We start from the raw sequence: 27,247 nt of genomic DNA, 5'->3' as shown, positions 1-27,247 counted from the left end.
AGACGCCCCGAATCACCCACCTAGAGGAAATCAACGGAGGCCGAGCGCGCGATCCGATTGCGGCACGCCGCGTGGGCGTCTGCCGGCCGCGCCGGTCTACCGCGAATGCTGTTTCTCAAACCCAGACGGCACCGCGGGATGTGTTGTCGCAACTCTGCTCGACTATGCGAATAGCCTTTCCCGACTACCGCGTTGCGGGAGGCGTCTTTCGTGCCGCCGGTGGCGTATGACCTTCCGCGAGAGGCGTGCGGGCTTGGGGGGGCCGCAACGACCGAGTCTGACTCGGACGGGGCGCAGCTTCCCTCCCGGTCGCAGCAATAAGCGCCGAACGCAGCGTTGGTCACAAGCCACCCCGGCGGGTTCGTCGGGAGCGCCGGTACCCTTCCGTAGCTAGTTGCCAGCTGGCCACAGCGGGCCGCACCGACCGAGTCTGACTCGGACGGGGCGCAGCTTCCCGTCTGGGTGACAGCGGCGCTGACAACGGCGGGGCGGCCGGAACCCCTTCGACCCCCCGGCTCCGACCAGTGTCGATCCAACTCCGCATCCTGGCGTAGCGCTTGGGCCCAGGCTGTTGACGAACAGGAAGCGGGAGCAGAATCAGTAAATGTAAATGTGCTAGTTTACGTTGAGTTAGCCTTGAAGATGTTTTAGTCACAGGCCTAGCGCTGTAAAAAATGAATGCTTACTATTTGTCTGGCGTTAAAACAGACATTGTTTCAACACAAATCTGCGTGTATTGCCGTGCCTTTGGATATTTGCTTAGTTTAAATGCAAGCGCTAGAATGCCCCAAATTAGCCGGTAAAGAATTGATAGAGCAAAAGGGTAGAACATCAAAGTAAAAAGCTGTGATCCAATAGAGCAAAAGTTGGATCAAAGTAAAAAGCTTTGATCAATGATGCCGTTTATATTCTAAACCAAAAAGGTAGAACATCAAAATAAAAAGATGTGGTCCAATGATGGTATTTATACTATATTATAATTTTCCACACTGAGAAGACACAGAAAAAAATAAGTCATGCTAAGAAATTATTGTTTGCTTCCACATACTCCTTGCAATGTGTTCACATACTCGTCATTACTTTTTGGTGCAATTAATGAGTTTGCGTCGAAAATTGGTTCATAAATAGATGCAAAACAAATTGCGCGGGTCCGGATCGTATCTCAAAAAGGGGGGCTGCTGATGCGTCGGTTCAGAAGTGGAAAATTGGCACGTAAGTAGATGCAAAAAATCCGCGCAGCTTCCGTTCGTATCTCAAAATGTCCGTAAGTATAGGGGTTCGTAAGTAGAGGTGCCACTGCATATGCAAGTTTAACATGGTCGCTTTTACTCGTATGCTTTGCATGGTCCTTCAGATCACTAACAATTCCTCCCATCTTAAAAACGCAATTTCTACTCTCTTTTTTTTCCGCAGAAGACAAAGCGGCCCAGTCATTGTTGAACAAGTTAATCAGAAGTAATCTTGTCAACACCACAAATCAAGTTGAAGTTCTTCAGAAGGATCCCAACTCTCCACTGTACTCTGTAAAATCCTTTAAGGAGTTGTGACTGTAAGTGTATCATTCTTTAATTTATTCATAATCCCTCTTGTGATTTAGTGCGTCTGCCATAAATGACGAATGAGCTCATGTCTGTGGATGTTATCCAATAAAGATTACACACCACGGCAGATGCGCTCGTATTGAAAAGGGAAAAATAAAATTTGTGTTTTGCAAAAGTGTGGCAGAAGTGCTCGATGTTCATTACATGCCCAATTTGTTGTATTCCTGCCAAACTTGATCAATAAACCAAAAATATTTTTTCTCATATGTGCAGTAAACCACAGCTCCTTCAGGGTGTCTATGGCATGGGTTTTAACCGGCCCTCCAAAATCCAGGAGACCGCCTTACCCATGATGCTCGCTGAACCGTGAGTATGCTGTACATTGACTGTGATGTGCTACTTTTCTGAACTAAATATATGATGTGACTAAAGTCAGTTTGATTTTTCTGTTTAGTCCACAGAATCTAATCGCCCAGTCTCAGTCAGGAACAGGAAAAAACGCTGCCTTTGTGCTTGCCATGCTCAGCCACGTCAATCCAGACCACAAATATCCCCAGGTTATTTTTTAGAAATTTTATCAGTGATCCAAATGACCGCAGATGGGTTTATCCTTAGTCCTTGTGTGACCTGCGAGTTAGATTTCTAAATCTCTTTTTCCTTTTCCACCAGTGCCTGTGTTTGTCACCCACCTATGAACTGGCGCTTCAGACTGGCAGTTATTGAGCAGATGGGCAAAAACTACCCTGAAGTCAAACTAGTTTACGCCATACGAGGAAATAGGCGTAAGTTCACATCGAGTGCCATGTTGACGTTCTCGTCTGGTCCTCGGCGTGTTTTTGTGTTGACAAAGTTTCTTTGAAAATTTTCCAGTGCAGCGAGGCGTGAAGCTTCAGGAACAGATAATCATTGGCACGCCCGGCACCATGCTGGACTGGTGCAGCAAATTGAAGTTCATTGATCCCGAGAAGATTCAGGTGTTTGTGCTGGATGAGGCCGATGTCATGATCGCAACGCAGGGTCACAAAGACCAGAGTATTCGCATCCAGAGGTAAGAATGAATATTAATAAAAAAGTTTCCTGACAAATGTGGGAGTTCGCATTTTGAGTTTCCACTAAAGGATGCTACGATTTTAATTTGTTCTTTGCTACACAGGATGCTGCCCAGAAACTGCCAGATGTTGCTGTTCTCAGCTACGTTTGAGGAGACCGTGTGGGACTTCGCCAGGCGCGTCGTGCCTGACCCAAATATCATCAAATTGAAAAGAGAGGAGGAGACGCTGGATACTATCAAGCAGTACTATGTGTTGTGCAACAGCAAGGAGGAAAAGTTTGAAGCCCTGTGCAACATCTATGGCGCCATCACCATAGCCCAGGCTATGATTTTCTGCCATGTGAGGCACTTCCCTTCACCCAGCACTTTCCGATTGATAGATTATAAATGGCATCACATTTTCCTGAGAAATGTTCCAGAGTTTATTAAGAACGTCACAAGACTGGCGTCGCATAAATTCATTATGTTCCTTGAGTGTCTGGCTGGTATATGAACTGGTGACTCTGCTTTCCTTCATGCGATCCAGACAAGGAAGACCGCAGGCTGGCTGGCGGGAGAGCTTTCCAAAGAGAACCACCAGGTGGCGCTGCTTAGCGGGGAGATGCAAGTAGAGCAGAGGGCAGCTGTCATTGAACGCTTCCGGAATGGAAAGGAGAAGGTGCTTGTCACCACAAATGTCTGTGCCAGAGGTGAGGGACCCATGCAAGATAATTATGAAATATGTAGATATTTAACAATTATTTAGTCTTCCACTTCTCCCTATCAATTGCTTTTGTAATATTGTTTTAACATGTATTCTGACTGTCAACACCCTGTATGCTATTAGAGAAGATACCGTATGTATTCTTCATACATTGAAAATATTAACGTCAATTTCCCCTATCACCTCTCGCCTTTTTTTTTCCTTTTTTTTCTGTCCACCAGGAATTGATGTGGAGCAGGTATCGGTGGTGATCAATTTTGACCTGCCTGTAGACCAGGAGGGTAACCCAGACAACGAGACCTACCTTCATAGGATTGGCCGCACGGGTCGGTTCGGCAAAAGGGGGCTGGCCATCAACATGGTGGACAGCAGAATGAGTATGAACATTCTCAACAGGATCCAGGAGCATTTTAGTAAGTAGTTATCCTTGCCATTATCTATTGCATTGGCCAGGTTCAATGTAATATATATGTTTGCATTTTTATTCGTCCACTGGCAGAAAAAAAACACTCGCTGGTTTTCTCTTTTCCAGATAAGAAAATTGAAAAACTCGACACACACGATCTGGATGAAATTGAGAAAATCGCCAACTGAAAGACAAGTGTGCTGACAAAGTGGACGCCAGCTAGACTTGCGCTCTGCAAAGACTGTATGCTTCTTTATGCTGGCTTTTTAAGTTTGTATTTTAAGCCGTTAGGGTGGAGGGGGTAAAACCACATATACTGCACGTTTACATACACTTCAGTCTGTGGAACATACCCTATTTCACTCTTTTTACTATAATATTTTATTTTGTAATGCTGAAAAAGCTTAACTGTCAAGTAACTCCTAAAACCCCATTTGACTCTGCTTTTCATACATATATGAACATTTTTCATGAATGTATCCTCTTTAGGTCATTACAACATTGACAGTGTGTGGAAAGGGTGAAGTTGGGTATACTGCTGCTCTGAGTGCAGGGGTGTCATTTTGGGTGATGACTGATGGATGGATTTTAGGGTCTATGCAAATTTAGAGTATACTCACATGAAAGAAATGAAATTAACCTCAATTTATCTTCAGGGTGCGTAGCCAAATGCCAAAATGGAGATGACCTACTAATAACTCCTCAACATTTTAGATCATTCTGGAGTAAAGCCCAGTCACGCGTCCCTCACAATTTTATTTATAGAGTATTAAGACTACTCAGCTGTAACATGTAGTTGTTTTTAAACATTTTTTGCCTACCTATTCCACAACTTCCCACTTACCACAAACTTCACATCTTTTATTTTGAAATTCAACCAAAATTCTCTAAAATTTCGTTTTTCTACTCTAATTTCCACATTTTTCAACCGATTCAACCCATTCCAACTTTCAAGTGTTCATCTTTTGCCTACCTGTTCCACATATTCCCACTTACCAAAAATTCCAAATTTTCAAATTTGAAATTCAACCAAATTCTCCAAAATTCCGTTTTTCTACTCTAATTTCTACATTTTTCAACCGATTCAACCCATTCCAAATGTATTCACTTAATTCACCTTATGCTTCCCACATTCACTCCCATTCACCCCCACTTCCACTATGCTTACACAATTCAACCCTTGACCCCCAATTCCAGTGTGGCGGCCATCTTGGATGACCCTGGAGTGCCACCAACGAACCCAGAATGAACCGGAAGTGCCCTAAATCAAACCGAAAGTGACCCCAAATAGACCGGAAGTGACCCCAAATCAAACCGGAAGTGACCCCAATGTACCAGAAATGACCTTTTTAGACCGGAAATGACCCCAAATAAACCGGAAGTGACCTCAGACGAACCGAAAGTGACCCAAATTAAACCGAAAGTGACCTAAATAAACCGGAAGTGACCCAAATCAAACCGAAAGTGACCCCTAATAGACCGGAAGTGACCTCAGGTGAACCGAAAGTGACCCCAAATGAACTGAAAGTGACCTTTTTTGACCGGAAGTGACCCCGAATAAACCGGAAGTGACCTCAGCTAAACCGGAAGTGACCTGTAGTAAACCGGAAGTGTCCCAAATAAACCGGAAGTGACCCAAATTAGACCGGAAATGACCCGAATCAAGCCGGAAGTGAACTTATTTCAACACTAAGTGCCCCAAATAGCTACATTTGCGCTAACGTTTTCGGTTTTTGTCCAATTTAACCCGTTTCAACATTTTTACCCCAAAAGTGAACCTCCTGAGGCCGTTTTTTTTGTTTTGTTCCAAATTTAGAAAGATTTTGGCGCAATTGCTTTTTTTTATTTTCCCATTCATTCTCTCTATGGGGATTCAACATTTGCTCTAACTTCTACATTTTTTAACTTATTCAACCCGTTCCAACTTTTCAACACGTGTGCATGCACAAACACACACCCAGACACATTAGAGCAGCAGGAACGGAGAGAAAGTATTTGCACTGTATGTGCTTGTGTGAATGTGCGTGTGAGGACATTGTTGTATTTTCTGCGGTTAATTATTATTATGTGGGGACAAGCAGTACAGAAAATGGATGGATGGATGGATAATTATGATATAAGTATTATCATTATAAAGTGTTAGGATACGGATTTTAGCTATTGATCTGACTCCAAATTATGATCAACACTTAACACAAAAATTGCCATGTTCTAATCCACACACTGGCGCACCTAACAATTTTGCGAGTTCGTTCTGTCAAAGAGAAGACCAGTAGATCAATCAGACCGAATTTACCAATTGTTTAATCTTGACAAAGCAAGCTAATACAGGCGCCTGGGCCTTGGGTCCTTAACACAAAATCTCGTGTGCCTTCGTGACCAGAAAGACGACACATTCTTCCGGGTTGCCCAGTTTTAAAGAAACACAATATGAATATTCAAACATGCAAAAGATTGTGTGGTGATTGGTCGATGGTCTGTGGTCATCTCCTCCTCGTTTGGGTTTTCCCCTGCTCAGCACAGGTGTCTGGACCACAAAGACGAGTTGTTTTTTGCGTTCCCATCGGCCTTGAGATATGCTCCCTTTCCGGACCTCCTGTTCCACAATACTTTGAAGAAAACAAATTCATGTAGCCTGCACATTCCTTTCCACTTATTAAGCAACCACACTACTACTAGAAATTATATTGATATGGTTATATGTGTCTAACGGAGCCTTAATCAAATGTGTTTGCAAACTGCCGAAAGTACATTTCCCTTTAAAAGTTACATTGATACTGCCTTGACAGTGTCCATGAAAACATTATCAAACATTAATAATAATAATTCATTAAATTTGTAGAGCGCTTTTCAAAAACCCAAAGACGCTTGATAACATTTAATTAGTAATAAGTATAAATGGAAAATACTGTCGTCTTCAAATGTTATATTAGCTCTAACAGGGTAATCTTCGAACCTAGACATAATTTTGAATTTTGACACTTTTGTTTTGTAAAATCATCGCAATCATTTTCACAGTATTCCTTTTTATGTTTGAGGGAAATCCTGCTAGGAACCTTTAATATGGAGGAACTGTTTCCCTGCACTTCATTTCCACTCGGTAGACGTTGCTGTTGTACAAGGCTCTCAGTTGGTATCGGCACGCCATTGTGACTGAAGTACCGCACCCTACTTTTCCCTCACACAGTTTTTAAAACAACGACAAAGGGAAACGACGATGGCTTCGGACTCTTGGGCCCAGGCTGTTGACGAACAGGAAGCGGGAGCGGAATCAGTAAACGTAAATGTGCTAGTTTACGTTGAGTTAGCCTTGAAGATGTTTTAGTCACAGGCCTAGCGCTGTAAAAAATGAATGCTTACTATTTGTCTGGCGTTAAGACAGACATTGTTTCAACACAAATCTGCGTGTATTGCCGTGCCTTTGGATATTTGCTTAGTTTAAATGCAAGCGCTAGAATGCCCCAAATTAGCCGGTAAAGAATTGCTGCGTGCCTTGTGCGTTGCTAGCTTTTGCAGAAGCTACCATCAAAGAGGTAATTCATTGAGACAGCTTTAACTGGCTGGCAACTGAATGATGCAAAAGGTTCCAAAATAGCTTAACCTGATTAAGTAGAAGCATTGGCTTCTTCTAGATTTGTGCTTTCCAAGTTTTATGTTTCAGGGTCACGTTTATAAATATATATAACAGTTGACCATTACTGCCGTTAACGTGTTTTCCTAGTCAACTGTGGTAAACTGTTTTTTTTTTACAGATTGGAAACCTTCAACTAAAGGATGCACCTGGAGAAAACGGTATGTTTGCAAAGTGATGAGACTAATTTCAAGCATGAAAAGGCTATAAAGTGATTTTGCTAAGGAACATCTGTATCATCAGCAGGCAGTACTTTTGGAAAGTCAGAAGCGGGAGATAAGACTCCAGGAAAGACTACAGATGAAGATGACCGTGGTAAGCTGATGTGATTATGTATTCCCATACAGTAATTGAATTGTTTTGTCACCCCAAACGCTCCTCACAACAATTACGCTGTCAAAATTATTCACCGAATAGACATGATAGAGCAAAAGGGTAGAACATCAAAGTAAAAAGCTGTGTTCCAATAGAGCAAAAGTTGGATCAAAGTAAAAAGCTTTGATCAATGATGCCGTTTCTAAACCATCTAAACCATGGTATTCTAAACCAAAAAGGTAGAACATCAAAATAAAAAGATGTGGTCCAATGATGGTATTTATACTATATTATAATTTTCCACACTGAGAATACACAGAAAAAAATAAGTCATGCTAAGAAATTATTGTTTGCTTCCACATACTGCTTGCAATGTGTTCACATACTCGTCATTACTTTTTGGTGCAATTAATGAGTTTGCGTCGAAAATTGGTTCATAAATAGATGCAAAACAAATTGCGCGGGCCCGGATCGTATCTCAAAAAGGGGGGCTGCTGATGCGTCGGTTCAGAAGTGGAAAATTGGCACGTAAGTAGATGCAAAAAATCCGCGCAGCTTCCGTTCGTATCTCAAAATGTCCGTAAGTATAGGCGTTCGTAAGTAGAGGTGCCACTGCATATGCAAGTTTAACATGGTCGCTTTTACTCGTATGCTTTGCATGGTCCTTCAGATCACTAACAATTCCTCCCATCTTAAAAACGCAATTTCTACTCTCTTTTTTTTCCGCAGAAGACAAAGCGGCCCAGTCATTGTTGAACAAGTTAATCAGAAGTAATCTTGTCAACACCACAAATCAAGTTGAAGTTCTTCAGAAGGATCCCAACTCTCCACTGTACTCTGTAAAATCCTTTGAAGAGTTGCGACTGTAAGTGTATCATTCTTTAATTTATTCATAATCCCTCTTGTGATTTAGTGCGTCTGCCATAAATGACGAATGAGCTCATGTCTGTGGATGTTATCCAATAAAGATTACACACCACGGCAGATGCGCTCGTATTGAAAAGGGAAAAATAAAATTTGTGTTCTGCAAAAGTGTGGCAGAAGTGCTCGATGTTCATTACATGCCCAATTTGTTGTATTCCTGCCAAACTTGATCAATAAACCAAAAATATTTTTTCTCATATGTGCAGTAAACCACAGCTCCTTCAGGGTGTCTATGGCATGGGTTTTAACCGGCCCTCCAAAATCCAGGAGACCGCCTTACCCATGATGCTCGCTGAACCGTGAGTATGCTGTACATTGACTGTGATGTGCTACTTTTCTGAACTAAATATATGATGTGACTAAAGTCAGTTTGATTTTTCTGTTTAGTCCACAGAATCTAATCGCCCAGTCTCAGTCAGGAACAGGAAAAACCGCTGCCTTTGTGCTTGCCATGCTCAGCCACGTCAATCCAGACCACAAATATCCCCAGGTTATTTTTTAGGGATTTTATCAGTGATCCAAATGACCGCAGATGGGTTTATCCTTAGTCCTTGTGTGACCTGCGAGTTAGATTTCTAAATCTCTTTTTCCTTTTCCACCAGTGCCTGTGTTTGTCACCCACCTATGAACTGGCGCTTCAGACTGGGAAAGTTATTGAGCAGATGGGCAAAAACTACCCTGAAGTCAAACTAGTTTACGCCATACGAGGAAATAGGCGTAAGTTCACATCGAGTGCCATGTTGACGTTCTCACCATGCTGGACTGGTGCAGCAAATTGAAGTTCATTGATCCCGAGAAGATTCGGGTGTTTGTGCTGGATGAGGCCGATGTCATGATCGCAACGCAGGGTCACAAAGACCAGAGTATTCGCATCCAGAAGTAAGAATGAATATTAATAAAAAAGTTTCCTGACAAATGTGGGAGTTCGGATTTTGAGTTTCCACTAAAGGATGCTACGATTTTAATTTGTTCTTTGCTACACAGGATGCTGCCCAGAAACTGCCAGATGTTGCTGTTCTCAGCTACGTTTGAGGAGACCGTGTGGGACTTCGCCAGGCGCGTCGTGCCTGACCCAAATATCATCAAATTGAAAAGAGAGGAGGAGACGCTGGATACTATCAAGCAGTACTATGTGTTGTGCAACAGCAAGGAGGAAAAGTTTGAAGCCCTGTGCAACATCTATGGCGCCATCACCATAGCCCAGGCTATGATTTTCTGCCATGTGAGGCACTTCCCTTCACCCAGCACTTTCCGATTGATAATTATAAATGGCATCACATTTTCCTGAGAAATGTTCCAGAGTTTATTAAGAACGTCACAAGACTGGCGTCGCATAAATTCATTATGTTCCTTGAGTGTCTGGCTGGTATATGAACTGGTGACTCTGCTTTCCTTCATGCGATCCAGACAAGGAAGACCGCAGGCTGGCTGGCGGGAGAGCTTTCCAAAGAGAACCACCAGGTGGCGCTGCTTAGCGGGGAGATGCAAGTAGAGCAGAGGGCAGCTGTCATTGAACGCTTCCGGAATGGAAAGGAGAAGGTGCTTGTCACCACAAATGTCTGTGCCAGAGGTGAGGGACCCATGCAAGATAATTATGAAATATGTAGATATTTAACAATTATTTAGTCTTCCACTTCTCCCTATCAATTGCTTTTGTAATATTGTTTTAACATGTATTCTGACTGTCAACACCCTGTATGCTATTAGAGAAGATACCGTATGTATTCTTCATACATTGAAAATATTAACGTCAATTTCCCCTATCACCTCTCGCCTTTTTTTTTCTTTTTTTTCTGTCCACCAGGAATTGATGTGGAGCAGGTATCGGTGGTGATCAATTTTGACCTGCCTGTAGACCAGGAGGGTAACCCAGACAACGAGACCTACCTTCATAGGATTGGCCGCACGGGTCGGTTCGGCAAAAGGGGGCTGGCCATCAACATGGTGGACAGCAGAATGAGTATGAACATTCTCAACAGGATCCAGGAGCATTTTAGTAAGTAGTTATCCTTGCCATTATCTATTGCATTGGCCAGGTTCAATGTAATATATATGTTTGCATTTTTATTCGTCCACTGGCAGAAAAAAAACACTCGCTGGTTTTCTCTTTTCCAGATAAGAAAATTGAAAAACTCGACACACACGATCTGGATGAAATTGAGAAAATCGCCAACTGAAAGACAAGTGTGCTGACAAAGTGGACGCCAGCTAGACTTGCGCTCTGCAAAGACTGTATGCTTCTTTATGCTGGCTTTTTAAGTTTGTATTTTAAGCCGTTAGGGTGGAGGGGGTAAAACCACATATACTGCACGTTTACATACACGTCAGTCTGTGGAACATACCCTATTTCACTCTTTTTACTATAATATTTTATTTTGTAATGCTGAAAAAGCTTAACTGTCAAGTAACTCCTAAAACCCCATTTGACTCTGCTTTTCATACATATATGAACATTTTTCATGAATGTATCCTCTTTAGGTCATTACAACATTGACAGTGTGTGGAAAGGGTGAAGTTGGGTATACTGCTGCTCTGAGTGCAGGGGTGTCATTTTGGGTGATGACTGATGGATGGATTTTAGGGTCTATGCAAATTTAGAGTATACTCACATGAAAGAAATGAAATTAACCTCAATTTATCTTCAGGGTGTGTAGCCAAATGCCAAAATGGAGATGACCTACTAATAACTCCTCAACATTTTAGATCATTCTGGAGTAAAGCCCAGTCACGCGTCCCTCACAATTTTATTTATAGAGTATTAAGACTACTCAGCTGTAACATGTAGTTGTTTTTAAACATTTTTTGCCTACCTATTCCACAACTTCCCACTTACCAAAAACTTCACATCTTTTATTTTGAAATTCAACCAAAATTCTCTAAAATTTCGTTTTTCTACTCTAATTTCCACATTTTTCAACCGATTCAACCCATTCCAACTTTCAAGTGTTCCATCTTTTGCCTACCTGTTCCACATATTCCCACTTACCAAAAATTCCAAATTTTCAAATTTGAAATTCAACCAAATTCTCCAAAATTCCGTTTTTCTACTCTAATTTCTACATTTTTCAACCGATTCAACCCATTCCAAATGTATTTACTTAATTCACCTTATGCTTCCCACATTCACTCCCATTCACCCCCACTTCCACTATGCTTACACAATTCAACCCTTGACCCCCAATTCCAGTGTGGCGGCCATCTTGGATGACCCTGGAGTGCCACCAATGAACCCAGAATGAACCGGAAGTGCCCTAAATCAAACCGAAAGTGACCCCAAATAGACCGGAAGTGACCCCAAATCAAACCGGAAGTGACCCCAATGTACCAGAAATGACCTTTTTAGACCGGAAATGACCCCAAATAAACCGGAAGTGACCTCAGACGAACCGAAAGTGACCCAAATTAAACCGAAAGTGACCTAAATAAACCGGAAGTGACCCAAATCAAACCGAAAGTGACCCCTAATAGACCGGAAGTGACCTCAGGTGAACCGAAAGTGACCCCAAATGAACCGAAAGTGACCTTTTTTGACCGGAAGTGACCCCGAATAAACCGGAAGTGACCTCAGCTAAACCGGAAGTGACCTGTAGTAAACCGGAAGTGTCCCAAATAAACCGGAAGTGACCCAAATTAGACCGGAAATGACCCGAATCAAGCCGGAAGTGAACCTATTTCAACACTAAGTGCCCCAAATAGCTACATTTGCGCTAAGGTTTTCGGTTTTTGTCCGATTTAACCCGTTTCAACATTTTTACCCCAAAAGTGAACCTCCTGAGGCCGTTTTTTTTGTTTTGTTCCAAATTTAGAAAGATTTTGGCGCAATTGCTTTTTTTTATTTTCCCATTCATTCTCTCTATGGGGATTCAACATTTGCTCTAACTTCTACATTTCTTAACTGATTCAACCCGTTCCAACTTTCCAACACGTGTGCATGCACAAACACACACCCAGACACATTAGAGCAGCAGGAACGGAGAGAAAGTATTTGCACTGTATGTGCTTGTGTGAATGTGCGTGTGAGGACATTGTTGTATTTTCTGCGGTTAATTATTATTATGTGGGGACAAGCAGTACAGAAAATGGATGGATGGATGGATAATTATGATATAAGTATTATCATTATAAAGTTACATTGATACTGCCTTGACAGTGTCCATGAAAACATTATCAAACATTAATAATAATAATTCATTAAATTTGTAGAGCGCTTTTCAAAAACCCAAAGACGCTTGATAACATTTAATTAGTAATAAGTATAAATGGAAAATACTGTCGTCTTCAAATTTTATATTAGCTCTAACAGGGTAATCTTCGAACCTAGACATAATTTTGAATTTTGACACTTTTGTTTTGTAAAATCATCGCAATCATTTTCACAGTATTCCTTTTTATGTTTGAGGGAAATCCTGCTAGGAACCTTTAATATGGAGGAACTGTTTCCCTGCACTTCATTTCCACTCGGTAGACGTTGCTGTTGTACAAGGCTCTCAGTTGGTATCGGCACGCCATTGTGACTGAAGTACTGCACCCTACTTTTCCCTCACACAGTTTTTAAAACAACGACAAAGGGAAACGACGATGGCTTCGGACTCTTGGGCCCAGGCTGTTGACGAACAGGAAGCGGGAGCAGAATCAGTAAATGTAAATGTGCTAGTTTACGTTGAGTTAGCCTTGAAGATGTTTTAGTCACAGGCCTAGCGCTGTAAAAAATGAATGCTTACTATTTGTCTGGCGTTAAGACAGACATTGTTTCAACACAAATCTGCGTGTATTGCCGTGCCTTTGGATATTTGCTTAGTTTAAATGCAAGCGCTAGAATGCCCCAAATTAGCCGGTAAAGAATTGCTGCGTGCCTTGTGCGTTGCTAGCTTTTGCAGAAGCTACCATCAAAGAGGTAATTCATTGAGACAGCTTTAACTGGCTGGCAACTGAATGATGCAAGAGGTTCCAAAATAGCTTAACCTGATTAAGTAGAAGCATTGGTTTCTTCTAGATTTGTGCTTTCCAAGTTTTATGTTTCAGGGTCACGTTTATAAATATATATAACAGTTGACCATTACTGGCGTTAACGTGTTTTCCTAGTCAACTGTGGTAAACTGTTTTTTTTTTACAGATTGGAAACCTTCAACTAAAGGATGCACCTGGAGAAAACGGTATGTTTGCAAAGTGATGAGACTAATTTCAAGCATGAAAAGGCTATAAAGTGATTTTGCTAAGGAACATCTGTATCATCAGCAGGCAGTACTTTTGGAAAGTCAGAAGCGGGAGATAAGACTCCAGGAAAGACTACAGATGAAGATGACCGTGGTAAGCTGATGTGATTATGTATTCCCATACAGTAATTGAATTGTTTTGTCACCCCAAACGCTCCTCACAACAATTACGCTGTCAAAATTATTGACCGAATAGACATGATAGAGCAAAAGGGTAGAACATCAAAGTAAAAAGCTGTGATCCAATAGAGCAAAAGTTGGATCAAAGTAAAAAGCTTTGATCAATGATGCCGTTTATATTCTAAACCAAAAAGGTAGAACATCAAAATAAAAAGATGTGGTCCAATGATGGTATTTATACTATATTATAATTTTCCACACTGAGAAGACACAGAAAAAAATAAGTCATGCTAAGAAATTATTGTTTGCTTCCACATACTGCTTGCAATGTGTTCACATACTCGTCATTACTTTTTGGTGCAATTAATGAGTTTGCGTCGAAAATTGGTTCATAAATAGATGCAAAACAAATTGCGCGGGCCCGGATCGTATCTCAAAAAGGGGGGCTGCTGATGCGTCGGTTCAGAAGTGGAAAATTGGCACGTAAGTAGATGCAAAAAATCCGCGCAGCTTCCGTTCGTATCTCAAAATGTCCGTAAGTATAGGCGTTCGTAAGTAGAGGTGCCACTGCATATGCAAGTTTAACATGGTCGCTTTTACTCGTATGCTTTGCATGGTCCTTCAGATCACTAACAATTCCTCCCATCTTAAAAACGCAATTTCTACTCTCTTTTTTTTCCGCAGAAGACAAAGCGGCCCAGTCATTGTTGAACAAGTTAATCAGAAGTAATCTTGTCAACACCACAAATCAAGTTGAAGTTCTTCAGAAGGATCCCAACTCTCCACTGTACTCTGTAAAATCCTTTGAAGAGTTGCGACTGTAAGTGTATCATTCTTTAATTTATTCATAATCCCTCTTGTGATTTAGTGCGTCTGCCATAAATGACGAATGAGCTCATGTCTGTGGATGTTATCCAATAAAGATTACACACCACGGCAGATGCGCTCGTATTGAAAAGGGAAAAATAAAATTTGTGTTCTGCAAAAGTGTGGCAGAAGTGCTCGATGTTCATTACATGCCCAATTTGTTGTATTCCTGCCAAACTTGATCAATAAACCAAAAATATTTTTTCTCATATGTGCAGTAAACCACAGCTCCTTCAGGGTGTCTATGGCATGGGTTTTAACCGGCCCTCCAAAATCCAGGAGACCGCCTTACCCATGATGCTCGCTGAACCGTGAGTATGCTGTACATTGACTGTGATGTGCTACTTTTCTGAACTAAATATATGATGTGACTAAAGTCAGTTTGATTTTTCTGTTTAGTCCACAGAATCTAATCGCCCAGTCTCAGTCAGGAACAGGAAAAACCGCTGCCTTTGTGCTTGCCATGCTCAGCCACGTCAATCCAGACCACAAATATCCCCAGGTTATTTTTTAGGGATTTTATCAGTGATCCAAATGACCGCAGATGGGTTTATCCTTAGTCCTTGTGTGACCTGCGAGTTAAATTTCTAAATCTCTTTTTCCTTTTCCACCAGTGCCTGTGTTTGTCACCCACCTATGAACTGGCGCTTCAGACTGGCAAAGTTATTGAGCAGATGGGCAAAAACTACCCTGAAGTCAAACTAGTTTACGCCATACGAGGAAATAGGCGTAAGTTCACATCGAGTGCCATGTTGACGTTCTCGTCTGGTCCTCGGCGTGTTTTTGTGTTGACAAAGTTTCTTTGAAAATTTTCCAGTGCAGCGAGGCGTGAAGCTTCAGGAACAGATAATCATTGGCACGCCCGGCACCATGCTGGACTGGTGCAGCAAATTGAAGTTCATTGATCCCGAGAAGATTCAGGTGTTTGTGCTGGATGAGGCCGATGTCATGATCGCAACGCAGGGTCACAAAGACCAGAGTATTCGCATCCAGAGGTAAGAATGAATATTAATAAAAAAGTTTCCTGACAAATGTGGGAGTTCGCATTTTGAGTTTCCACTAAAGGATGCTACGATTTTAATTTGTTCTTTGCTACACAGGATGCTGCCCAGAAACTGCCAGATGTTGCTGTTCTCAGCTACGTTTGAGGAGACCGTGTGCATTTGCCATCTAACAAGATGGACGCACGATGCTTGCACTTTGCGTTACGGAGTAACAACATTTCTGGAAAGATACACGACGCGTAATTCATTTATTTCAGACGACACCTCGTAGTCGCCACACGTAAATGGATAAAAATGGTTTACGGTGTTCTTTTATTAAAATCTTTGTTTTAGGTTAGCCCCCCTCAAAAACCGCACAGGCGCCATTATGAAATGTGCTTCCAAATTTATATAGCAGATGACATTGTAACGTAAGCACTGATATGTACTGACCGAGTAAGATCAGTAGTATTGAATCATTGCCCAGTGTTAATTTGTAGCAGTCTTGAAATGCTACATACCCATGAACTATTGACTTTGTCACTGCACTGCCATCTGGTGGATGTTAAAAATCATTGCTGGGAAACTCTTTCTTTTCAGTCTAACATTTAAATAATTGCGTGTTTTTTTATTATACGTGGTATCCATTTATTTTTATCCAATTTGAATATGGTAATGATATGTTGTGTCGCTAATAAAATAATCCCAAAGTCAGTCAGATGTATTATAATAGTAATTATTCTATGAATGATTTGCCATTTGTCATCTACTAACTAAACAAGTCAATTTCTCTCTTTTTTTTCTTTTTCAGAATGGCGAAAAACATGATCCGCGCTAAAGTAGTCGCGATGAGGACTGCTCTGCGTGCAAAAACATGGATTTGTGCAGCTGATGGCACCTTGTCCATGCACGGCCAGCACAATAATGTAACTGTTGCCCTCTGTGACGACGAGAAAGCCTATAAAATTGTTCTGTTTGAACACTTGGCAGCAGTTACATTTTTTTAAACTTTGGTGTGGACGAGAGTGGCCAAGGGCTCCTCACCAAACCCGGCTCAAAAATATTCATGGCGGCCGAGGTGCAAACCAGCCCGCAGCTGGAAGAAGAGGCCAGGGCCCTGGTCTACCCCAAGTCAGTGGCATCATCTCCTCAGGAGGTAGTGAATAAACTACCTGAGGAGATGGTGTCACTGGAGGGCGTAATAACCGATGTAAGTCACCTGCACCCGCAAATGCACATATACACACATGTCTTTGTGTACACCTGTGAAGACATGATGCATGTGCAATAATGTACATGTAATGTACCCACCGACACACACACACACAAACACACACACACAATATCTTTGAAATGCTCTGTTTAGTACTAAGGTACCAAAAGTTTTATTTTTTTTTGTCATCTCAATTTGCTCCACTTCAGATGCGTCCAATCCGCATGGTGCGCCAGAGAGGGAACAGCCTTGCGCCATTTCGGACTTTGACACTAAAAAAAGTAAGTAGCCATTTGTACTTCCCCTGTTGTAGCACTTTGCACACATACTCTTTTTTAAACTAACGCAGGATGAAGCCGCTGTCAAAATTGGCCTTTGGCGTGAGGCTAATCTCATTGAACTAAAAGTAGGGGGTTCCTTCATTTTCACCCACCTGAGTGCCCGGGTGAACGATTCGGGACTAATGCTCCACTCTACAACTTGCACAGAAATAAAGGTTAGTAAATGGCTTCATAGCAGTGGAATTTAAATGGTGCTTGCTTTTTGCTTATTATCCCCTTTTCCAAGATTAACTGGGTTAAGGTTCCCAATCTATTTTTCTCATTACAAACAATGGAAAACAAATTAATCCGTTCCAAGACTAAATAAATCCTTTTCTTCAATTTTTTTTTCTTCATTTCTTCATTTTTGTCCCATCGCGCAATTGCAGCGTTCCGCCCAGCGTTCAACCGTAGCGCGCTGCCGACCGCGCAACTGCTCCGCGCTGGTCGCATTATTGTGACAGAGCCGTCGCTGAAATTTTGAAAATATTTGTACCGTCCTAATGTACTTTCCAAAATTGAAGTGTACCTCAGTGCGCAGGGAGCTTAATTTGGTCCCATCGCGCAACCGCCCGCAGCGCGCCGGGCGCTCACTGTCGCGTGGCTTTAATAACGTCTTTGTGTTCTAGGATGGCTTTACTGCTCCCACTTGCTTTATTTGGAGGCATGATTAGCCTTTGGTAAACTTTGTTTTCCATTCATAAAAACTAATTAGATATTCTTTTTTTATTCAACAGCCCTGCAACTCCAGCCTCACCCTAACAGTCTGTGGTATCCTCTATGGGGAAGAGGTGGTGGAGGTTGTGTCCAATTCGGGCGAAGTTACAAGCATCAAGCTTCAGATCTGGCAGAAAACTTTCAGCCAGCCCCCGAAGATACCACAAGATGGGCTGGCCATCACTGTCACGCGTGTGCAGGGTGACGTGATAAAAATTGAGTGCGTGAATGAATGCATGGATGAATGCTTGAATGAATGTATGAATGAATGCATGAATGCATGAAGGAATGAATGTTGATCCAATTTGAATATGGTAATGATATGTTGTGTCGCTAATAAAATAATCCCAAAGTCAGTCAGATGTATTATAATAGTAATTATTCTATGAATGATTTGCCATTTGTCATCTACTAACTAAACAAGTCAATTTCTCTCTTTTTTTTCTTTTTCAGAATGGCGAAAAACATGATCCGCGCTAAAGTAGTCGCGATGAGGACTGCTCTGCGTGCAAAAACATGGATTTGTGCAGCTGATGGCACCTTGTCCATGCACGGCCAGCACAATAATGTAACTGTTGCCCTCTGTGACGACGAGAAAGCCTATAAAATTGTTCTGTTTGAACACTTGGCAGCAGTTACATTTTTTTAAACTTTGGTGTGGACGAGAGTGGCCAAGGGCTCCTCACCAAACCCGGCTCAAAAATATTCATGGCGGCCGAGGTGCAAACCAGCCCGCAGCTGGAAGAAGAGGCCAGGGCCCTGGTCTACCCCAAGTCAGTGGCATCATCTCCTCAGGAGGTAGTGAATAAACTACCTGAGGAGATGGTGTCACTGGAGGGCGTAATAACCGATGTAAGTCACCTGCACCCGCAAATGCACATATACACACATGTCTTTGTGTACACCTGTGAAGACATGATGCATGTGCAATAATGTACATGTAATGTACCCACCGACACACACACACACAAACACACACACACAATATCTTTGAAATGCTCTGTTTAGTACTAAGGTACCAAAAGTTTTATTTTTTTTTGTCATCTCAATTTGCTCCACTTCAGATGCGTCCAATCCGCATGGTGCGCCAGAGAGGGAACAGCCTTGCGCCATTTCGGACTTTGACACTAAAAAAAGTAAGTAGCCATTTGTACTTCCCCTGTTGTAGCACTTTGCACACATACTCTTTTTTAAACTAACGCAGGATGAAGCCGCTGTCAAAATTGGCCTTTGGCGTGAGGCTAATCTCATTGAACTAAAAGTAGGGGGTTCCTTCATTTTCACCCACCTGAGTGCCCGGGTGAACGATTCGGGACTAATGCTCCACTCTACAACTTGCACAGAAATAAAGGTTAGTAAATGGCTTCATAGCAGTGGAATTTAAATGGTGCTTGCTTTTTGCTTATTATCCCCTTTTCCAAGATTAACTGGGTTAAGGTTCCCAATCTATTTTTCTCATTACAAACAATGGAAAACAAATTAATCCGTTCCAAGACTAAATAAATCCTTTTCTTCAATTTTTTTTTCTTCATTTCTTCATTTTTGTCCCATCGCGCAATTGCAGCGTTCCGCCCAGCGTTCAACCGTAGCGCGCTGCCGACCGCGCAACTGCTCCGCGCTGGTCGCATTATTGTGACAGAGCCGTCGCTGAAATTTTGAAAATATTTGTACCGTCCTAATGTACTTTCCAAAATTGAAGTGTACCTCAGTGCGCAGGGAGCTTAATTTGGTCCCATCGCGCAACCGCCCGCAGCGCGCCGGGCGCTCACTGTCGCGTGGCTTTAATAACGTCTTTGTGTTCTAGGATGGCTTTACTGCTCCCACTTGCTTTATTTGGAGGCATGATTAGCCTTTGGTAAACTTTGTTTTCCATTCATAAAAACTAATTAGATATTCTTTTTTTATTCAACAGCCCTGCAACTCCAGCCTCACCCTAACAGTCTGTGGTATCCTCTATGGGGAAGAGGTGGTGGAGGTTGTGTCCAATTCGGGCGAAGTTACAAGCATCAAGCTTCAGATCTGGCAGAAAACTTTCAGCCAGCCCCCGAAGATACCACAAGATGGGCTGGCCATCACTGTCACGCGTGTGCAGGGTGACGTGATAAAAATTGAGTGCGTGAATGAATGCATGGATGAATGCTTGAATGAATGTATGAATGAATGCATGAATGCATGAAGGAATGAATGTTGATGCATAATTGAATGCATTGTTCAAATTAAAATTGAAATTCAACAAAATTCTCCAAATTTTGGTTTTTCTACTCTCATTTCTACATTTTCCAACTCATTCAACCCATTCCAACTTTCAACTGTTCATCATTTTCCTACCTATTCCACAACTTCCCACTTACCTGCATTTTCACTTTTTCTAGTATGAAATTCACACCCAATTTTCCTACATTTCCTTTTTCACATCTTTTATTTTGAAATTCACGCCCAATTCCTTTTTCCCTTCTCATTTCTACATTTTTCAACCGATTCAACCCATTCCAACTTTCAACTGTTCATCATATTTCTACCTATTCCACAACTTACCAAATAATTCACATCTTTTATTTTGAAATTCACACCCGATTCTACAATATTTCCTTTTTCCCTTCTCATTTCTACATTTTTCAACCGATTCAACTCGTTTCAACATCATTCTGCAACATTCCTTAAATATTTATTCAACTTCTTCACCTTCACACGCAATTCCTTCAGGAATTCCAAATTCTAGTTAATGTTTGATAATGTTTTCATGGACACTGTCAAGGCAGTATCAATGTAACTTTATAATGATAATACTTATATCATAATTATCCATCCATCCATTTTCTGTACTGCTTGTCCCCACATAATAATAATTAACCGCAGAAAATACAACAATGTCCTCACAAGCACATTCACACAAGCACATACAGTGCAAATACTTTCTCTCCGTTCCTGCTGCTCTAATGTGTCTGGGTGTGTGTTTGTGCATGCACACGTGTTGGAAAGTTGGAACGGGTTGAATCAGTTAAAAAATGTAGAAGTTAGAGCAAATGTTGAATCCCCATAGAGAGAATGAATGGGAAAATAAAAAAAAGCAATTGCGCCAAAATCTTTCTAAATTTGGAACAAAACAAAAAAAACGGCCTCAGGAGGTTCACTTTTGGGGTAAAAATGTTGAAACGGGTTAAATCGGACAAAAACCGAAAACCCTAGCGCAAATGTAGCTATTTGGGGCACTTAGTGTTGAAATAAGTTCACTTCCGGCTTGATTCGGGTCATTTTCGGTCTAATTTGGGTCACTTCCGGTTTATTTGGGACACTTCCGGTTTACTACAGGTCACTTCCGGTTTAGCTGAGGTCACTTCCGGTTTATTCGGGGTCACTTCCGGTCAAAAAAGTTCACTTTCGGTTCATTTGGGGTCACTTTCGGTTCACCTGAGGTCACTTCCGGTCTATTAGGGGTCACTCTCGGTTTATTTAGGTCACTTTCGGTTTAATTTGGGTCACTTCCGGTTCGTCTGAGGTCACTTCCGGTTTATTTGGGGTCATTTCCGGTCTAAAAAGGTAATTTCTGGTACATTTGGGGTCACTTCCGGTTTGATTTGGGGTCACTTCCGGTCTATTTGGGGTCACTTTCAGTTTGATTTAGGGCACTTCCGGTTCATTCTGGGTTCATTGGTGGCACTCCAGGGTCATCCAAGATGGCCGCCACACTGGAATTGGGGGTCAAGGGTTGAATTGTGTAAGCATAGTGGAAGTGGGGGTAAATGGGAGTGAATGTGGGAAGCATAAGGTGAATTAAGTGAATACATTTGGAATGGGTTGAATCGGTTGAAAAATGTAGAAATTAGAGTAGAAAAACGAAATTTTGGAGAATTTGGTTGAATTTCAAATTTGAAAATTTGGAATTTTTGGTAAGTGGGAATATGTGGAACAGGTAGGCAAAAGATGAACACTTGAAAGTTGGAATGGGTTGAATCGGTTGAAAAATGTGGAAATTAGAGTAGAAAAACGAAATTTTAGAGAATTTTGGTTGAATTTCAAAATAAAAGATGTGAAGTTTGTGGTAAGTGGGAAGTTGTGGAATAGGTAGGCAAAAAATGTTTAAAAACAACTACATGTTACAGCTGAGTAGTCTTAATACTCTATAAATAAAATTGTGAGGGACGCGTGACTGGGCTTTACTCCAGAATGATCTAAAATGTTGAGGAGTTATTAGTAGGTCATCTCCATTTTGGCATTTGGCTACGCACCCTGAAGATAAATTGAGGTTAATTTCATTTCTTTCATGTGAGTATACTCTAAATTTGCATAGACCCTAAAATCCATCCATCAGTCATCACCCAAAATGACACCCCTGCACTCAGAGCAGCAGTATACCCAACTTCACCCTTTCCACACACTGTCAATGTTGTAATGACCTAAAGAGGATACATTCATGAAAAATGTTCATATATGTATGAAAAGCAGAGTCAAATGGGGTTTTAAGAGTTACTTGACAGTTAAGCTTTTTCAGCATTACAAAATAAAATATTATAGTAAAAAGAGTGAAATAGGGTATGTTCCACAGACTGAAGTGTATGTAAACGTGCAGTATATGTGGTTTTACCCCCTCCACCCTAACGGCTTAAAATACAAACTTAAAAAGCCAGCATAAAGAAGCATACAGTCTTTGCAGAGCGCAAGTCTAGCTGGCGTCCACTTTGTCAGCACACTTGTCTTTCAGTTGGCGATTTTCTCAATTTCATCCAGATCGTGTGTGTCGAGTTTTTCAATTTTCTTATCTGGAAAAGAGAAAACCAGCGAGTGTTTTTTTTCTGCCAGTGGACGAATAAAAATGCAAACATATATATTACATTGAACCTGGCCAATGCAATAGATAATGGCAAGGATAACTACTTACTAAAATGCTCCTGGATCCTGTTGAGAATGCTCATACTCATTCTGCTGTCCACCATGTTGATGGCCAGCCCCCTTTTGCCGAACCGACCCGTGCGGCCAATCCTATGAAGGTAGGTCTCGTTGTCTGGGTTACCCTCCTGGTCTACAGGCAGGTCAAAATTGATCACCACCGATACCTGCTCCACATCAATTCCTGGTGGACAGAAAAAAAGAAAAAAAAAAGGCGAGAGGTGATAGGGGAAATTGACGTTAATATTTTCAATGTATGAAGAATACATACGGTATCTTCTCTAATAGCATACAGGGTGTTGACAGTCAGAATACATGTTAAAACAATATTACAAAAGCAATTGATAGGGAGAAGTGGAAGACTAAATAATTGTTAAATATCTACATATTTCATAATTATCTTGCATGGGTCCCTCACCTCTGGCACAGACATTTGTGGTGACAAGCACCTTCTCCTTTCCATTCCGGAAGCGTTCAATGACAGCTGCCCTCTGCTCTACTTGCATCTCCCCGCTAAGCAGCGCCACCTGGTGGTTCTCTTTGGAAAGCTCTCCCGCCAGCCAGCCTGCGGTCTTCCTTGTCTGGATCGCATGAAGGAAAGCAGAGTCACCAGTTCATATACCAGCCAGACACTCAAGGAACATAATGAATTTATGCGACGCCAGTCTTGTGACGTTCTTAATAAACTCTGGAACATTTCTCAGGAAAATGTGATGCCATTTATAATTATCAATCGGAAAGTGCTGGGTGAAGGGAAGTGCCTCACATGGCAGAAAATCATAGCCTGGGCTATGGTGATGGCGCCATAGATGTTGCACAGGGCTTCAAACTTTTCCTCCTTGCTGTTGCACAACACATAGTACTGCTTGATAGTATCCAGCGTCTCCTCCTCTCTTTTCAATTTGATGATATTTGGGTCAGGCACGACGCGCCTGGCGAAGTCCCACACGGTCTCCTCAAACGTAGCTGAGAACAGCAACATCTGGCAGTTTCTGGGCAGCATCCTGTGTAGCAAAGAACAAATTAAAATCGTAGCATCCTTTAGTGGAAACTCAAAATCCGAACTCCCACATTTGTCAGGAAACTTTTTTATTAATATTCATTCTTACTTCTGGATGCGAATACTCTGGTCTTTGTGACCCTGCGTTGCGATCATGACATCGGCCTCATCCAGCACAAACACCCGAATCTTCTCGGGATCAATGAACTTCAATTTGCTGCACCAGTCCAGCATGGTGAGAACGTCAACATGGCACTCGATGTGAACTTACGCCTATTTCCTCGTATGGCGTAAACTAGTTTGACTTCAGGGTAGTTTTTGCCCATCTGCTCAATAACTTTCCCAGTCTGAAGCGCCAGTTCATAGGTGGGTGACAAACACAGGCACTGGTGGAAAAGGAAAAAGAGATTTAGAAATCTAACTCGCAGGTCACACAAGGACTAAGGATAAACCCATCTGCGGTCATTTGGATCACTGATAAAATCCCTAAAAAATAACCTGGGGATATTTGTGGTCTGGATTGACGTGGCTGAGCATGGCAAGCACAAAGGCAGCGGTTTTTCCTGTTCCTGACTGAGACTGGGCGATTAGATTCTGTGGACTAAACAGAAAAATCAAACTGACTTTAGTCACATCATATATTTAGTTCAGAAAAGTAGCACATCACAGTCAATGTACAGCATACTCACGGTTCAGCGAGCATCATGGGTAAGGCGGTCTCCTGGATTTTGGAGGGCCGGTTAAAACCCATGCCATAGACACCCTGAAGGAGCTGTGGTTTACTGCACATATGAGAAAAAATATTTTTGGTTTATTGATCAAGTTTGGCAGGAATACAACAAATTGGGCATGTAATGAACATCGAGCACTTCTGCCACACTTTTGCAGAACACAAATTTTATTTTTCCCTTTTCAATACGAGCGCATCTGCCGTGGTGTGTAATCTTTATTGGATAACATCCACAGACATGAGCTCATTCGTCATTTATGGCAGACGCACTAAATCACAAGAGGGATTATGAATAAATTAAAGAATGATACACTTACAGTCGCAACTCCTCAAAGGATTTTACAGAGTACAGTGGAGAGTTGGGATCCTTCTGAAGAACTTCAACTTGATTTGTGGTGTTGACAAGATTACTTCTGATTAACTTGTTCAACAATGACTGGGCCGCTTTGTCTTCTGCGGAAAAAAAAGAGAGTAGAAATTGAGTTTTTAAGATGGGAGGAATTGTTAGTGATCTGAAGGACCATGCAAAGCATACGAGTAAAAGCGACCATGTTAAACTTGCATATGCAGTGGCACCTCTACTTACGAACGCCTATACTTACGGACATTTTGAGATACGAACGGAAGCTGCGCGGATTTTTTGCATCTACTTACGTGCCAATTTTCCACTTCTGAACCGACGCATCAGCAGCCCCCCTTTTTGAGATACGATCCGGACCCGCGCAATTTGTTTTGCATCTATTTATGAACCAATTTTCGACGCAAACTCATTAATTGCACCAAAAAGTAATGACGAGTATGTCATTGCAAGGAGTATGTGGAAGCAAACAATAATTTCTTAGCATGACTTATTTATTTCTGTGTCTTCTCAGTGTGGAAAATTATAATATAGTATAAATACCATCATTGGACCACATCTTTTCATTTTGATGTTCTACCTTTTTGGTTTAGAATATAAACGGCATCATTGATCAAAGCTTTTTACTTTGATCCAACTTTTGCTTTATTGGATCACAGCTTTTTACTTTGATGTTCTACCCTTTTGCTCTATCAATTCTTTACCGGCTAATTTGGGGCATTCTAGCGCTTGCATTTAAACTAAGCAAATATCCAAAGGCACGGCAATACACGCAGATTTGTGTTGAAACAATGTCTGTCTTAACGCCAGACAAATAGTAAGCATTCATTTTTTACAGCGCTAGGCCTGTGACTAAAACATCTTCAAGGCTAACTCAACGTAAACTAGCACATTTACATTTACTGATTCTGCTCCCGCTTCCTGTTCGTCAACAGCCTGGGCCCAAGCGCTACGCCAGGATGCGGAGTTGGATCGACACTGGTGGGAGCCGGGGGGTCGAAGGGGTTCCGGCCGCCCCGCCGTTGTCAGCGCCGCTGTCACCCAGACGGGAAGCTGCGCCCCGTCCGAGTCAGACTCGGTCGGTGCGGCCCGCTGTGGCCAGCTGGCAACTAGCTACGGAAGGGTACCGGCGCTCCTGACGAACCCGCCGGGGTCGCTGGTGACCAACGCTGCGTTCGGCGCTTATTGCTGCGACCGGGAGGGAAGCTGCGCCCCGTCCGAGTCAGACTCGGTCGTTGCGGCCCCCCCAAGCCCGCACGCCTCTCGCGGAAGGTCATACGCCACCGGCGGCACGAAAGACGCCTCCCGCAACGCGGTAGTCTGCTTCCCCCTCCTGAGACGCCGGATGGTGGACCAGAATTTCCTCGAAGCCGTCCGGAAGTCATTCTCCATGGCCTCGCCAAACTCCTCCCACGCCCGGGTTTTTGCCTCAGCAACCGCCGAAGCTGCGTTCCGCTTGGCCATCCGGTACCTGTCAGCTGCCTCGGGAGTCCCGCAGGCCAAAACGGCCCGATAGGACTCCTTCTTCAGCTTGACGGCATCCCTTACCGCCGGTGTCCACCAGCGGGTTCGGGGATTGCCGCCACGACAGGCACCAATGACCTTACGGCCGCAGCTCCGGTCGGCCGCCTCAACAATGGAGGCGCGGAACAAGGTCCACTCTGACTCAATGTCCCCCGCCTCCCCCGGGACCTGGGAAAAGTTATGCCGGAGGTGGGAGTTGAAGCTCTTCCTGACAGGGGATTCCGCCAGACGTTCCCAGCAGACCCTCACAGAACGTTTGGGTCTGCCAGGTCGGACCGGCATCTTCCCCCACCATCGGAGCCAACCCACCACCAGGTGGTGATCAGTTGACAGCTCCGCCCCTCTCTTCGCCCGAGTGTCCAAAACATGCGGCCGCAAATCCGATGACACGACTACAAAGTCGATCATCGAACTGCGGCCTAGGGTGTCCTGGTACCAAGTGCACACATGGACACCCTTATGTTTGAACATGGTGTTCATTATAGAAAATCCGTGTCGAGCACAGAAGTCCAATAATAGAACACCGCTCGGGTTCAGATCGGGGGGGCCGTTCCTCCCAATCACGCCCTTCCAGGTCTCACTGTCATTGCCCACGTGAGCATTGAAGTCACCCAGTAGAACGATGGAGTCCCCAGAAGGAGCGCTCTCCAGCACCTCCTCCAGGGACTCCAAAAAGGGTGGGTACTCTGCTGTTTGGTGCATAGACACAAACAACAGTCAGGACCCGTCCCCCCACCCGAAGGCGGA

The 27,247-nt window shown here is 42.7% G+C and overlaps 3 protein-coding genes and 2 pseudogenes across 8 annotated transcripts in view; 3 read left to right on the top strand and 2 right to left on the bottom strand.

Annotated features, from left to right (window-relative positions):
* Positions 1–22,761, bottom strand: part of LOC133155361 (lamin-A-like) — a 76,685-nt gene extending 53,924 nt beyond the window's left edge. For both annotated transcript variants that reach the window (XM_061280603.1, XM_061280616.1), the window contains exon 1: positions 22,645–22,761. The gene's annotated coding sequence lies outside the window, so the exon portion shown is untranslated. The remainder of the gene's footprint in view (positions 1–22,644) is intronic.
* Positions 1,815–6,542, top strand: LOC133155369 (ATP-dependent RNA helicase DDX19A-like). Its single transcript, XM_061280627.1, is given in 9 exon segments — positions 1,815–1,907; positions 1,996–2,098; positions 2,211–2,254; positions 2,256–2,323; positions 2,412–2,589; positions 2,695–2,932; positions 3,119–3,281; positions 3,517–3,708; positions 3,828–6,542. Coding segments are annotated over 9 exon segments (1,110 nt in total). The 5' UTR covers positions 1,815–1,845; the 3' UTR covers positions 3,890–6,542.
* On the top strand, positions 6,808–10,572 carry LOC133155364 (ATP-dependent RNA helicase DDX19A-like; annotated as a pseudogene).
* On the top strand, positions 10,426–20,242 carry LOC133155366 (ATP-dependent RNA helicase DDX19B-like). Of its 5 annotated transcripts, XM_061280620.1 has the most exons (19): positions 10,426–10,567; positions 10,687–10,803; positions 13,120–13,212; positions 13,685–13,724; positions 13,807–13,878; positions 14,589–14,724; positions 14,990–15,082; positions 15,171–15,273; positions 15,386–15,500; positions 15,589–15,766; positions 15,872–16,055; positions 16,566–16,964; positions 17,177–17,248; positions 17,317–17,463; positions 18,025–18,224; positions 18,458–18,856; positions 19,069–19,140; positions 19,209–19,355; positions 19,917–20,242. In XM_061280620.1, exons 3-11 carry the CDS (start codon positions 13,150–13,152, stop codon positions 16,044–16,046), a joined length of 975 nt encoding a protein of 324 aa, XP_061136604.1. In that variant the 5' UTR covers positions 10,426–10,567; positions 10,687–10,803; positions 13,120–13,149; the 3' UTR covers positions 16,047–16,055; positions 16,566–16,964; positions 17,177–17,248; positions 17,317–17,463; positions 18,025–18,224; positions 18,458–18,856; positions 19,069–19,140; positions 19,209–19,355; positions 19,917–20,242. The 5 variants fall into 5 exon arrangements, with proteins under 5 accessions (XP_061136604.1, XP_061136605.1, XP_061136608.1 ...); XM_061280621.1 differs by having other exon boundaries at positions 10,687–13,212; positions 13,810–13,878; XM_061280624.1 differs by having other exon boundaries at positions 10,687–13,212; positions 15,872–15,983.
* Positions 18,994–25,066, bottom strand: LOC133155368 (ATP-dependent RNA helicase DDX19A-like; annotated as a pseudogene).
* Between the last annotated feature and the right edge of the window lie 2,181 nt (positions 25,067–27,247).

The sequence above is a fragment of the Syngnathus typhle genome, linkage group LG6, assembly GCF_033458585.1.
Source record: "Syngnathus typhle isolate RoL2023-S1 ecotype Sweden linkage group LG6, RoL_Styp_1.0, whole genome shotgun sequence".
In the NCBI taxonomy this organism is placed as follows: Eukaryota; Metazoa; Chordata; class Actinopteri; order Syngnathiformes; family Syngnathidae; genus Syngnathus; species Syngnathus typhle.
Note: the sequence above shows the minus strand (reverse complement) of the source record. Positions and strands in the feature narration are given on the sequence as shown.

What these genes read in the sequence shown, in the direction of transcription:
- LOC133155366 (XM_061280620.1), top strand. Translation starts at nt 13,150, where the DNA reads ATGGCTTCGGACTCTTGGGCCCAGGCTGTTGACGAACAGGAAGCGGGA. An exon ending in TACAGATGAAGATGACCGTG is followed by an intron (nt 13,879 to 14,588) that starts GTAAGCTGATGT and finishes TTTTTTCCGCAG; the next exon opens with AAGACAAAGCGGCCCAGTCA. An exon ending in TCCTTTGAAGAGTTGCGACT is followed by an intron (nt 14,725 to 14,989) that starts GTAAGTGTATCA and finishes TCATATGTGCAG; the next exon opens with TAAACCACAGCTCCTTCAGG.